The 13861-nt window shown below is 42.9% G+C and overlaps 2 protein-coding genes across 8 annotated transcripts in view; one reads left to right on the top strand and one right to left on the bottom strand.

The window, feature by feature from the left end:
- The window catches only part of LOC110861989, a 51843-nt gene extending 46899 nt beyond the window's left edge, over positions 1-4944 (top strand). For 5 of the 6 annotated variants that reach the window (XM_035845163.1, XM_035845164.1, XM_035845162.1 and 2 more), the window contains 2 exons: positions 178-2095; positions 2987-4944. In XM_035845163.1, coding sequence (XP_035701056.1) covers positions 178-2095; positions 2987-4861 — 3793 coding nt within the window. In that variant the 3' untranslated portion in view covers positions 4862-4944. The remainder of the gene's footprint in view (positions 1-177; positions 2096-2986) is intronic. The other variant, XM_035845166.1, reaches the window with a different exon arrangement.
- A 330-nt stretch (positions 4945-5274) lies between these two features.
- LOC110861988 (T-box transcription factor TBX5) lies at positions 5275-13291 on the bottom strand. 2 transcript variants are annotated; one of them, XM_035845221.1, is made up of 8 exons: positions 12729-13291; positions 12025-12394; positions 11819-11935; positions 11034-11190; positions 10383-10535; positions 10148-10215; positions 9247-9638; positions 5275-5572 (listed from the first exon to the last, which is right to left on the bottom strand). In XM_035845221.1, exons 1-8 carry the CDS (start codon positions 13177-13179, stop codon positions 5313-5315), a joined length of 1968 nt encoding a protein of 655 aa, XP_035701114.1. In that variant the 5' UTR covers positions 13180-13291; the 3' UTR covers positions 5275-5312. The 2 variants fall into 2 exon arrangements, with proteins under 2 accessions (XP_035701114.1, XP_035701115.1); XM_035845222.1 differs by having other exon boundaries at positions 9247-9635.
- Positions 13292-13861: the final 570 nt, after the last annotated feature.

Raw genomic sequence — 13861 nt, 5'->3', positions numbered from 1 at the left:
ATAGTATTACGTACGTATAACTATGCATATGCCAATATTTGTGTTCAGGTAAACTGTAATGTGAAGTTACCCAATACCTCAAGTCTTTAGTTTGCACTATTCCAAAATTCCAAGTCTTTTAAATCTGCAAACGCTTAAACGATATGAAAGCAAATTTGATTGAATTGTCTCTTCCAGCAAAGAGGAATCCAGTGACCCCGAATCTTGCACGGTTGACGGAGAACAACCCTCGTCATCTGGCCGCAGCCGTAAGGAGAGTTCTGCCAGTGTGCGTGGCGACGGCACAAAATCCTTCCCTCCACCTCGTGGCGTCCTGAAACGAATGCACAACGTGGTCCTTAGCGACGAAAAGGAACCGTCCTCCCCCTCCACCCCCACCACAAGTATACCCCTCAGTCTCAAATCCGTTCTCAGCGCAGCCACAAAACGAGTCCAACTTCCTCGTGCCCCCTCAATATCTCACCCCCCACCAGCCCCAGCAGCAGTCGAAACGCAAGAACTGATTGGTGCCGGCCTCCCCCTCATACAACGACTACGCCTTCTCCGACAAAAGGAAGAACGGGAAAAGAAGCAGGCAGAAGAACGTGACGCCCTACTCAAAATGCTCATCCCTTCGAATCTCTCCATCTCATCCCCAACCTCGTCACCCCCCAACCTACAAACCACGAGGGCTGCGGTGGAAACTTATCAAAAAGCCTCCTCCGCCATCCCACTCGAATCTCACCAACATCCATTGCCTTTCTCTGCCCAGCTCAGACAAGGCGACCACCAACAACGTGGCAGCGTGTCCTCTGCGGAAGGGCCGGGTTCTGGCTACTCGTCCCCTGCTTCTTCCTCTCTTCCCCTCTTGGGAACCTTCAGTCCCAAGTCTGCCTCCCTCCTCATAGGTGAAGCTGCAGCAGCAGCAGTGCTCAAAGTCACGACAGCTGAGTCTTCCAAATCTACAATATCCACAAATCCATCCTCCTTTCCTCCAGTGTGGACGGCATCCCCTCCACGAGGTCCGTTAGCAAATATGCCCTCCTCCTCCTCTTCCTCCTCACAGCGACGTCAGGAAGATAATGAAGAAGACCTCACCGAGGACAGTTCTTTAGTTTCACACTATGTCGCAGCAGGGACGGATGGTGAAAGACCCTCTGGCTTGCGTTTAAGACAGCAACTCAGCGCGAGTAAAAACTACGGGTCAGTGGATGATCTATCTCCAGAATTTTCAAGACTTCCATTCATCAAAAAACTAAAAATTTTAAATGAGCGACAAAAAATTGCAGAACTGTTGATGACCAAGTCAGCCAACAGCGTCCTGACTCGGAGCACGAGTGAAGGGTCGAATGAAAATCCGTCCGTCCCTGGAGAACTGCTCGTCGGCCCAGATGCAGAACTCCTCCTCCACTCGGTTCACCTTGGGAGGAGGACGCAATCACACCGAGAAGGCCAGCAGGTCGGAGATAATGAAGACGTATCAGTTCAACAGTCCCCCTTGATCTCACCACCACTCACCAGCCCCCACTCGAAGGATGAGTACGCAACACAACCACCACGCCCAAGCACTAGCGATACTACTTCCACTCACTCTGCAAAACGAAAGCGACGCAAGAAACCCGGCAGTCGGAATAACAACAAAGGAGGCAAGAAACCGGATGGGAACGAGGGCTCTACGGAAGATTCGTCCTCCTCCCCACCAGCCGAGGAGGACAATGAAACCCCCGAACGACGCAATTTGAAAAGTATACTAAAGAAATTGGCCCAATTTGAAGATCAGGAAGAAGGTGAAGAGCATGAGAAGGAGAAAGAGCTACTCAAGTCTCAAACCATCCTTGGCTACGCAGCCAGACATCGTAAGTACACAAAAAACGTAACATTTCACCGTCAAGGAGTTACTCTACGTTCTCCTGATGAACTGCCCACTTCATCTTCTTCGCCCCCCGCGCCTACTCCCCCTCTACATCTTCCCTCAATTTCAGCTCTCGAGACTCAGCAGCCGGAAACTTCTCTGCCTCCTCCCGTGACGGCCAGTGTCGTCCTTCACTCTGTGACCCAAACCACCACCACCACCGCCACGGCCAGGGTTGACCCCAACTCTCCATTTACCCAAGAGGTGAGGTTATTTCAACTCCCTTCAAATCCTACATTTAACATCACCTTTAAGAAAATACTTGGCTCTTTAAATAATTTCCTATCGTTTTGTTTATCCTTTCAAAGGTAATGTGATCACAAGCACGCACCGTTTCCCTCAAATAATAATTCACATCCCACCAGCAGCGAAATTCAACGTCACGCTTAACATTCATTGACTTTTACTCTTGTTATTATTATCATCGTCTCACTCGCCAATTATGCTCAAACCCATCACCTGCCTTATGAATTTTGGGTTTATGCATTGGTTCCCTTTTATGTTTTGCTTAAAATAATAAGGATAATGAGGACGGTTATATAACTTTTATATTTGTGTCTTGTTTTGCTTTGATTCATGGCATGGCTTGGTCGTTTCGCTGCTAGTGCAACTCCACAGCATGTCTTGAGCAGATTGAGGAACGCCTAACAGTTGCGGTATCCAGAGGAGGTTGCCAGATCAGTACGGAAGAAACGGGCCCGGGTCGCCCTGCATGTGGAAACGCTGCAAAAGTTGTTTGTCTCGTAGTACGCTCGTGTGTAACGCCTCCCTGTTTGCCTATCGCTCCACCAAACAACCTTCTCCACTCATTCCCTTATCGCCGCTTATACTACTCCAATGTCAACAAAACCCAAGTGGTTACCCTGATTTCGCTTGAACCCCAATTCCCATTATTACTAAAATGTTAATACAATTGTTATTAGACTGCAGTGTTAACTCATCTGCCGTGTAATAATTCCATTCACGTTTTGATGCTTATCTTGTTAGCACGTTACACCTGTCATGTGTTCTGCATCTCTTAATATTATGCTTATCGATGCAATGTTGAGATTAATTCTGACCTTAATTGGTGTAAAATATTTTCCTTCCTTAAAGAACATCAAGACGCTTAGCAGCCTTTTGGTCCAAACCACTCATCCAGTCAAGACCACAGAGTTGGAGAAAACGACGACAACTTCACCCCCGGTCCACTACCATGGACTAAACTTTGCTCAAGAGGAATGCATCGGGAGTGTAGTGATAGGACTCAGAACTATTATCGAGACCAAGCTCGACGAGATTCGTGCCCATTTCCAAAGCCGCTTCGACACTTTGGAACAAGAGGTGAAACGACGGGATCAACTCATCACTCTGCTCCACGAGAGGATACAAGAGCTCGAGTGCTACGGCGACCATGGTCACTCGAGCACGAGCGTGGCAGCCTTGTTACGCCAATGCCTTCCCCACAATCACATTGATCGAGAGGAAGGGAGCAGTGATGATGACGACATCGAATATCAACGTGGCGATGCGTCCCTCCTATTCAGCAGGGGAGACTCGATCGACACAGTGATCAGTGCTCAAGAGTATTTCGATGATGATGATGTTTTTGAAAGAGAGGCCCACACTTCCGCCTCTCATGGAAAGAAACAACAGCCGAAAGCTCGGAAACAGCAGCAGGAGAAAGGGTTCACCTCCAACTTTGTGGGGGGCAGTTGGGGTCACACTTCGCCACCATCAGGAGGAGCAGAAAAAGCGAGTTCGCTACGGACAAGTCAAGTCGAACCACCGGCCCCATGGCAGCTGGAATTTCATCGAGATCGAGACTCCCTCCCACCACCAAATAGAAATGGGGGGTCGGGGGCACGAGAGGATGATGTCAGGTTGGATATGACGGGTCAAGCTTCCACCTCCGAGTACGAGTCCACTTCTGAAGACGATAACGAAGCCAGCAGTGGAATTCAACTTACTGAGACCAAGGTTTCATTGGATGACGATGATGACGATGAGGAGGAAGAAGTCGAAGAGGACGGAGACGACGACTTTGACAATAAGGACTGGGAAATCCAGCTGCTCGCAAAGGAAATGGAGAAACGGGAGGAACTAAAAAAGACCCAGTTGGCAACTACGGCCGCATCTTCCGCCGTTGTGGATGAAATGAGAGAGCTGGAGAATGAAATTGAAGAAATGACTGCCGCCGTCACCACGGGATCACTTTCACCCTCAGAACTTGACATGCTCGAGTCCATGCTACAAACAAAGACGAAAAGAATGAAGGCGTTGGTGAAAGCGTTGAGTGTGGAGAGCAGCTCTGTTCATGCGGAAGTTGGTTCTTCCAAGTCCAAAGTGGGGCGAAGTTATGATGACTTTCGTAGAGGTTCTGCCAGTTCGGGGGGTGGACCGTCGGGATACAAACCACTGGTGAAGGGTCAGACCACTGGGTCTACCGAGAGTCGGTCAGGTGCAGGTTTCTTTTCGCGCAGTGGTGGGACTGGTAATCTCAAGAGGCAGAGCAGTTTGTACGAGCGCACCTTAAAAGGAAAATCTGGAGGAGGAAGTGATTCCGGGAGGAGAGAAAGTGCAGGGGCAATTATTACGGGAAGTGTTGGCGGAGCAAATAAAGGTCAACAACGAAAGCAATCATTTCTGTCCAGGTTTAGCATGGTCCGTCAATTCAGTTCAAAGTTAGGGTCTGGATCCCAACAGGAGTCGTTGGATGATGAAAATGCGTCGCAACAGCATGAAATACCAACCCTGTCATCAAAATCAGGGGACGAGAAGAAGGAAACCTCCACGACCACCACGACCCTGTGCTCTCCAAGGAAGGATACCAGTGTTGGATTGGAAGAGATGAGTGCGAAGGGAGAAAGTGATCCCTCCTTGTCAAAAGGGGACGGTTGTGATATTCGTGCCATGAGGAAATCTGGAGAACAGATTGCAACGAGTAGTGATCAAAACTACGAGGAGTGTCAACCATTACTTACTAAATGAGCCTTACTGAAATTGTGGTGCGTAATTGTAATTAGTTAATATGATTCATTTGGTAAATTAATAAAATCGCAAATTATGAATTATTATGACACCTCTCATTTGACGTGAAGGACACACGGTGAACTGGTCCTCCTGACTATGCTCAATTTATATGAATGCGTATGGAGTGGAGTTCTGGGCGTTTCAATGCATACGTCACTGACATCTAATTAGTAGTTACATAATAGCAGAAGGTAGGCAGTTTGTAGTGCAAATGGAAGCAACCCGGCCAAAGTTCGTAAATATTTCTTAGCCAAAGCCTATGGAATCGTCATACTCATTTACCTGACTAGCACCCATAAAACTTGGCGATTCCCTTTAATCCATGCAGAAAACTAATCAAACGGTTTGTTGCAATAATTCTCACTGTGAAATGAATGATTTGAAATTTTAGTACTGTTTATTCGTTACTTCACTCTGAGCTATTAGAAGGAACCTTAGCGTGTCGATACAGTGAATATGTATTATACATTGAATGCGTATCATAAGGAGATTGTGCAATAAAATTGCGTAATTTAGGATAATTGTGAGGGAAATAGGAAACCGGACCATACTGCGACACCTCACCTCCATAAGGTTGAGAAAACTCGCGATAGTTTTTACCAATTATGAAACCTTCATCTCCACGCACCGACCCCAATTCATCCCTCTCTTCCACACGACTCGATTTACCTTCATCAAAAACAATCACATTTCAACAACTGATCCCAACAAGACTATTTAGTTCCAGGTTTACCCAAATTGAGACGAAATCATGCAACACAAAAATGCAGCTGTTACTTACTTAATTGGCAATTAACGCATACATGAATTCAGGAGTAGTAGCATTTTAAAGAACACTGATTGCAAAACGTTACTAGTAAAAAAAAGAACTACATTAGCACACACGGGAGAGGAAATTTAGGAATAATTAATCAGTAGCACCGCCAACTTTTCCGCTGCTTATCCGTCACGTCAAAATGGAATTCAGCCATGCAAAATTAGAAAAGGAGGCAATATTTCAGGACCATGACATTCGGTCACAGCAACTTTCTCTCAGCCATTAATGAATAGGCTGGTGTGACTCGCAGCCATGAACAAATTGGATTCAGGGTAAGAAGAAGAATAAGAAATCAGCATTTTTTAAAGAGACCAAATTTAGCGATGGAGTCGGAGATAAGGAAGGCAAAGTTCAAATATTTGAGTCTAATTGCACCGAAACCATCTGCGTGTGTCTTGCTCTCAAAATGTAATTAGCACACAGGGCTGTCAGTAAAGTTCGGATTTGAGAATGCGATACACATTAAGTTTAATGAAGTTAAATTTATACTTTTCTCACTCTCTGCTACATAGAGATCCATGCACACATTACACGAAACTGAGCTGGCTTTGTTCAACTTGTAGAGCTTGGGTCATGACGACTCTGGGTGTCCGTGTTGTGAAGGATATAAGTAAACTTTGAGTTTATTTCGTGTCAAAACAAAGCACACAGAGAAATTTACTGCCGTCACAAATTACTGAAATCTACACAGAGTCATAATACATTTGTTACTCCTACAGAATTTTACTACTCCGTTACTTTTTAACGCAGAGAGAAAGAAATAACAACCCAAATTTCTGCTCCCTCTTTTTCGAGCAACAAAGTTTTGCAAGTATGGAAATCTGGCCAAAAACTGTGCTTCGAACTCTCCGAAATATCCGGCAGAGTAACAAAACCGTGTGCAATTATAGAGAAATATTGTCCAATAAAAATCGAGCCTTGCACTAAAGGCAGAGTAATGTTTGGCGATAAAGTGGTTCCATCCCTGGTTTGGCTTCTCTCTCTCTCCCAAGAAGAGTGTGAAATAAAGGGTGGATTTTGATGAGGCAAGAAATTTGTGGGTCTGGACTGTCTTTGAGACAAACAGGCAGGCAGGCAGGGAGCAGGGTTGAGATTTTATTTTACTGCGTGAATCCATCCATCCAAGAAAACCAATAAGTTTCTTAATAATGTATCTCCCTCATATGCATTTAAATACGTATGAGCTCAACTCCCCCCAACGACTCATTCTTCTGACAGGAACAGCTCGAAAGTTACAACTTGCAGCTTTTCTGTAATGGGAACCATTCAAGAGAAAACCAAAACTACGGAGATTTAATGGTAGTTAGTTGTTGCCCTCTTCCTGTGTGCACCATTTAACGGAATCGCTTCGTATGTATGTATGTACCACTCTCTGGCCAAGTTCTTTTTCTCTCCCTGCTCCAACAGATAGCTTTCGAGACAAGAGAGGTATAAATGTGAGCATGTAATGATGCCACACTGGATGAGACGCGTATATGTGCTCCCAACTAATAATAATAAGACGACTGTGGGGTGAGGAACCACAAATCGCTATTAGTTGGAAGAAAGTGTGAGAGCAGTCATTTTTTTGGAGTCAAGGAAAGTGATTTATTTCCAAGAGGACTCACACTGACAGAGACCAATGAGCCGGAACAATGCGGGCGGGTTGCAAAAACACCTCCACAAATTCTCCCTAAATCTTTTAAGCAATCTGTTTGTTGGGTGTTGGAAGGATTTTACTTGTCACAGGAACTCAATGAGAGTGTAATTATGTCATACGTAAGCCAGCCCCGTGTCCCACCGAACCTTCCGACGCTATCATATTCGACGACGACGATGATCACGACCAAGCTCCATGGATTGAGATTAATCTTATATTGCTACTTGCGCCAAGAAGTATATGAAGGGCTGACTACCGGGTTTTGGATAACAAATTGGACGTCATCTCTTTGGAATTTTATGATTAATTGGTAACACTGAACTACGAGCAGTATCCTCCATGCTCTTCTTCTTGTTAATATGCTGGAAAGGAATGGAATGGTCGTTCGGTTGAACAAAAATGTGCACTCACAAAATGTGTACCTCACTTGTCTGATTTCAAATGCGTTTTTAACTACATAGTAAAAATGTGTGGAATTTAGAATTTAGCGAAAGAACCAACTACTCGCTTGCTTTGCACAAATTCCTTAAATTCTGGGTGACGTCAAGTTTAAAAGAACGAGTTTATTTGTAATCATTTTCTGAAGCGATTTTCTCAAAGGAGTTCAAATCATGAGGATGAAGTTGGTACTTTAAATATTAAGAAATTGAAATTATGCAGAGCAAATGCCATTTTGGCACAAGTAAATAATTATTTAATGGTTGCTAAAATAGGGTGAAAACAACGGGCATGGAAAGTATGAACGTATGAAGGAATCAGAGTTAAATTTGGCCCTTGAGCACCTCTTAACCCAGAAGCCGAATGAGTTAAATCATTAATTGAAATTATGTCAAATGTGATAAATTCCACTCTTTCAACCTTTTCGTTCATATATATCGTGTAAATGACTCCCTTTTACTCGCATTCATGTGCTCCGTGTGCAGTACAAGATATGCACTTTGGGGTTCACTCGTCTCAATTTCCCCGACTGAATTTTTAGCCAAAAACAAAGAATCACTCAATATATCCGATACGTTTGCGACACTAGGTGACACAGGGCTTTAAGGAATTTGCAAAAAATTACAAAACTCGCCATTTCAGAGAGTGAGCAGAATGTTGACCGTGAAATTGAAGCACAGCTGTTGCCTGTCCAACCGTTGGAAGAGTCCTATGTAACCTGATAAAGTGAAGTATCCATTACAAAAGAAACAGAGATAAGAAATGCTTTTTGAGCGAGACCTTTACACTTCTACCCCCAAATCCTCACCAAAGCCTGACACCCAGCAGTACTGAAGTAACTAAACCAAAACACACAACTCAGAAAGAATGACTTCTTCTCTAAACAAAACATGATTAATCGATCCTGCTGGGATAAACAATAGTGCAGAGAGGAGAATAATGAAGATGACGATTATGTGTACATACGTCATGAAAAATATGAACCTCACTTCACTCACTGGGCCACATCGAATTACACAAAGTAATATATCATCTTACTTTACAGAAAAAGAAACATTTCTCATCGTCCAACCCTTGTTTGTATAAATATTGCCTTTGTAAGAAGATTCCATAATTCGACCTTATTGCAAAAAATGTCAATATGAAGGCAAAAGTAAACATGTTCCTTCTCCATGCGCAGTAAGTAAGTTTCCAAAAGCTATAAATTACTGTTAATAAACATCTACATACGCCGGATGCAGAGACTTGATTAATTTTAATGCATGCAAAAAAGACTAGTAGCCAAACTCAGTAATATTAAAAGTGTTAAAAGATGACAAGACAAATGCAGGGTTAGTATATTTGCACATACGAAACTACTAAATGCGTTCTAACTAAAATAATGCAAAATGTCAGTGTCTCAATATCCCCAAAAGCAGAGATGGTAAAAAGAACGTATATAGTTCTTACCTTTACAAAGCGGGTCCTTTATCACTCCACCCTCCGGCGTGGGTGGTGAGACACACAGTGGGTGGAAGTGCTGGGGGAAATTCCCCCCATTGCAGAGAGAGGATGAGGAGGAGGAGGACGTTGACGAGGGGACGATGGAGGTGAGGTGGTTGTGATGGTGGGACGCTGCACTGGTCCTGTCCGACGAGGAAGGGACGTGTTGCTGCTGCTGAACCTGGGAATGGTCTCCTCCCCCGCAGAACCCCAGAGGCGAGTCGACGTTCGTGAGGGTGGAAGGTGCTGACGACGTGGCCACGATCGGGGTGGGCGTGGATATCGTGGAAGTGGACGATGACGAGTGGGGCTGATTCGATGTCCCCACTGCTTGGTGGCCTAGTCCTTCGACAACGCTGCTGAAAACATGAAGGGAATTAAGAAACACATGCCCACCCGAGTATCATCCTAATCTTAATGTTTCATAATAATTTGGAGAGGAGGAACATAGTGGTCGACAGAGTGGAAAACTGGTCAGTGAGGAAGAGAGAGAGAGAGAGAGAGAGGAAAATGGATATGGACTGTTTCATGTCAAACTGAAATTTTTATGTTTATACATAAAACGTAATTTATGAGTCTGTTTACTTTGCCATAATTATTCACTCATGATCTGAGATGGTGATCATGTGGAAGATTGAACAACGAGGGTGGGGATAAAACATGAACATTGTAACATGTTCCCAAAACATGACATTGACTCGAGTGGTCACTCACTTTGTAAGCATTAACTTTGCTCAGGAAGTGAGTAGGATAAGGTCTCATTTACGACTTGCTGAAATCTATTACTTTGCAGGGAGTACAAATGTGCAGACGGAATTAAATTTCTACACACTTGGATAATCCGCGAGATAAAATGAGCTCAACTTACCAGTCATCGGGATCACAGTCTCTAAACCCTTTGGCAAATGGGTTGCTCGCAATCTTGAGTTGTGTTATCTGCAGGAATACAAGACGAACAAATGTAAACTTTAAAGAATGCTCAAACTTGTACATAATCGACGGTTTGAATCGATTTCAGCGTAAGAATCAGAATTTCACGCTTAATTAATAAAACCCCAGCTCTTATCATGTTCGGCTCAAAGTAAGACAAATTGTGTACTCACCCGATGATTTTGATAAGCCGTAACGGCCGTAAACTTTGTCTCTGTGAAGACAAAAGTTTTAAAGTTTTCTGTTTGCGAAACATCCTCACTCTTTCCGTTGACGAGGACAACGTGGAATCGAGGTTGGTAACGGTGCATAGAGTTTAAAATGATCTGCAAGAGGAAAAAAATCACACATTTTTGTCACAGTTTTGCCAAATTAGTTCAGAAACGGCGATACCCTGACGTGCACATGTTTATTAAAAGGAGCAAAATGCGACTCATTAGTTTTTTGGTTGGACAAGTGTGTAGATAACGAGACATGTCTCAAGTTTGAGATTTCTTCCTTCCCAACTCGGAAGAAGAGCACTTTTCCAATGAAGAAGAAGAATGTCAAAGAAATGTCACCTTTCTGAGATCAACAGCAACCCGTTTTTCATCGTAGCGTTGGGAAAAAAATCTAATATCGAAAAGCCGTGAAATGTGTGGATGTGTGTGTTTCTATTCTGGTCATGTATGAGAAGTACGTGCGACAGAGTAAACACAGACCATACAGCGAGAACCACTCATGAAAATTTTAAGCAGAGTGAAACGAAGCAAAAAAAGCCATGTCTGCACTAATTTCCAGCGGAAGAGAGAGCCAAGAAAAGTAATAAAGTGTGGAAAACTAACATGTCCATTATCATCCAACTGGTTATTGGTGAGTTTGAGCTTATCGAAGGACACGACTTGTTTCATCCAATGGGTTCCTTTGGTTGGGGAATCTGGATGAACGTGAATCCTGGGTGGAGAGTTTGGATCAGCCTTTCCTGCCACAATCCAGCTAGAACTGTTTGTAGGAGAGAAAGAAAAACGATCAATATTTCAACAACCAAACATCACCAGCAGTCTCGAACCTTTACACACGTCTGCTACTGCACCATGCATGTTCCTCTCTCGTGTTATTTTAGCAGCAACAACAACTTTCAGTAAAAATGGACAGGAAATGGTGATTTATGAGAAAGATGGAAAAATATGTCTTCTAATTTATTGAAACGAGTGACGGGAACCAGAGCACTAAAATGCATCAAATCCGTTTTCCCTAATCTTGTCGATTTTCCTTTTACTGGGCTAAAACATTGTACGAAATACTCATTGTTCTATATTTTCCTCGTCCAATTGTTCTACTTCACTTTTTATCCATCTCTTTCTCTCATTAGTCTCATTGTTTAAATATTATATGTGTCTCATCCATTCTTCACTTATCTCGGAGTCAATTTTTGTAAATTGTAAAATACTTATTCGCCCCAAAATATGCAGCTATTAAAGTAAATGAAGAGTCTCCCACAGACTTATTCATAATTCATGAAATGAACATAAATGCCAAAAATCTATATACTTTCTATAAATAATATTCAATTCCCCGAATCAATAAAAAATAAGACATCGACAAGATTGCACTTAAACATCTTACTTACCTATGAAACGCATATCTGTACCGTTTGTCATCCACGGGAACAAAATCCATGATAAGCATGTAGTCAGAGAGAGGATCCATTCCAAAGAGCCGAACTTGGTAAGTTGGAAACATTCTCCTGTAATGTAACAGAACAGCATGTTTGCTTAAAGAGAAAGAAAGGAGAAAGGAGAAAATACAAAAATTTCACTAAAAAAAATAAATTACCTCCCAGCCTTCGTCACTATCATTTCCGTTCCCAATTCATGAAACTCGTCCCACAAAGTTTTCATCTCTAATGTGGCCGACACATTGATCAGCTTATCGTGAATGGGCAGCTTAGGAGAATTGGATCCACCATTACTTCCACCTCCACTGTTCATACTCCCTTTTCCTTTGTGCCGTCCACCCACAAAGCGAGCCATTGTTAATCCCATTGTTGTACTAGACCCCGTGCCAAGACGATGGGTGGACTTTTGAGAACTTTGTCCAAAGCACGGTCCCTGATTTGTCGCTGAGGCAGAACATGCGCTTTGATTGCTTCCACTGGTACCAGTCGGAGTCGAGGCTTTTGCTTTCCCTGCAGTTAGCAGGCACGCTATGAAAAAAAAGGAAGCATTTTATCAGAATTCTGGGTGTCTTTTCTTGATTTTTGTTCATATCAACTTTTCTAATTTTAAAAACTTTGACCTCGCTAGAAATACTCAAATTTTCGAACTGCATATCATAGCAATAATCTCCCAATTTACTTACTCAACTATCTGATATAAAATCTACACAATTTTTCTCAAAGTTTCTAATTCACCTGATGAAGGAAAAAGTATTTTCCGAAAGCTTGTGACCAATAAACATCAATCAAATTTATATCCATGAGTTCCGAAATAATGTTTCTTAAAATCTACTTGATTGAAATCTGTAAACTAAAAGCAAACCTTCCATTTCTCGCATTGGGGAAGTATAGCTCGTCGTCGTGGTGTGATGTGGAGGTATCCAATCTCCACAAAAATCTCCCCCATTTGGAACAATCAACCCTCCGACAACTTTGCCATCACTGAAAGAAGAATACTGACTCTGGTTGTGGTGGAGAGAACGAGACAAGTTCTGGAAGGAATGAGGAGCAGGTATTAGTAAAGGGTGTGGTTGGGGAGAGCCCCCACCTCCACCACCACCACCAGCACTGTTATTGTTGTTGTACGAGTTGCACAAGTAAATGTGACCCAGAGAAGAGGTACTAAATTGCACAGTTTGGGGATGATTAGGGGATGACGCATCATCCCCCTCGGATGAGCATATATCATCTTCTAAACTCTCGACGTGATTGCTTATCGAATTATTGTCACCACCACCCTTCGAGGGTGCACTTATGTTCCGAAGGTAGGACATTTTTGCTCACACTGACACACCAATTAAAACATAAACTTAAAACAAACCACACAAAACCAAGGTTCATGTAAAAGGATACTTTTCACTCTGCCACGCGGTGTGCTTTCGTCGAGGAAAGAATTCAGACTGAGTTTTAAAATGAGTTTTGAAACTGACTGAGATTCAAAGCTCAGCCTACTTTCGTTTGAAACGCCTCCTACTTTGTGACTCCTAGATTGACTCTGTCCTAACTTAGCGATAAAAGTGTTCTCCCATTTGGTAAAACAAAGGTGACTGTATGCAAATAATATGTTAAATTGCATATCGTCGTTGAGTATGCATTCGACACATCTCCAAATCCTGTGCATTACATTTTGAGTTGGACACGTGGCCACAAAAATACTGATGACTTAGAAGGTATACAGAGTATGTACATACGTGCTTTGTTCTTATCTGGTGGTTGTTTCCGGCTAATGATGAAGAATTAGCAAAAAATTGCGTAATTAATTGAACTACTACATAGAATGTGGATGATTGTAAACATGATGTTGGACATTCTAGTGTATGCAACTCCAATACCTTAGCATTGGAGATGTGGTGGAATGCATATTCAGCGACGATATGTATTTAAATAACTTGAGTGTCATGCTCCTATTTATTTCATAATTGCTTTTGATGCGCGTACAACTCTATTCTCGCTCAT

This window comes from Folsomia candida, unplaced genomic scaffold (genome assembly GCF_002217175.1).
Source record: "Folsomia candida strain VU population unplaced genomic scaffold, ASM221717v1 Fcan01_Sc048, whole genome shotgun sequence".
In the NCBI taxonomy this organism is placed as follows: domain Eukaryota; kingdom Metazoa; phylum Arthropoda; class Collembola; order Entomobryomorpha; family Isotomidae; genus Folsomia; species Folsomia candida.
This window is presented reverse-complemented; position numbering and strand designations above follow the sequence as displayed.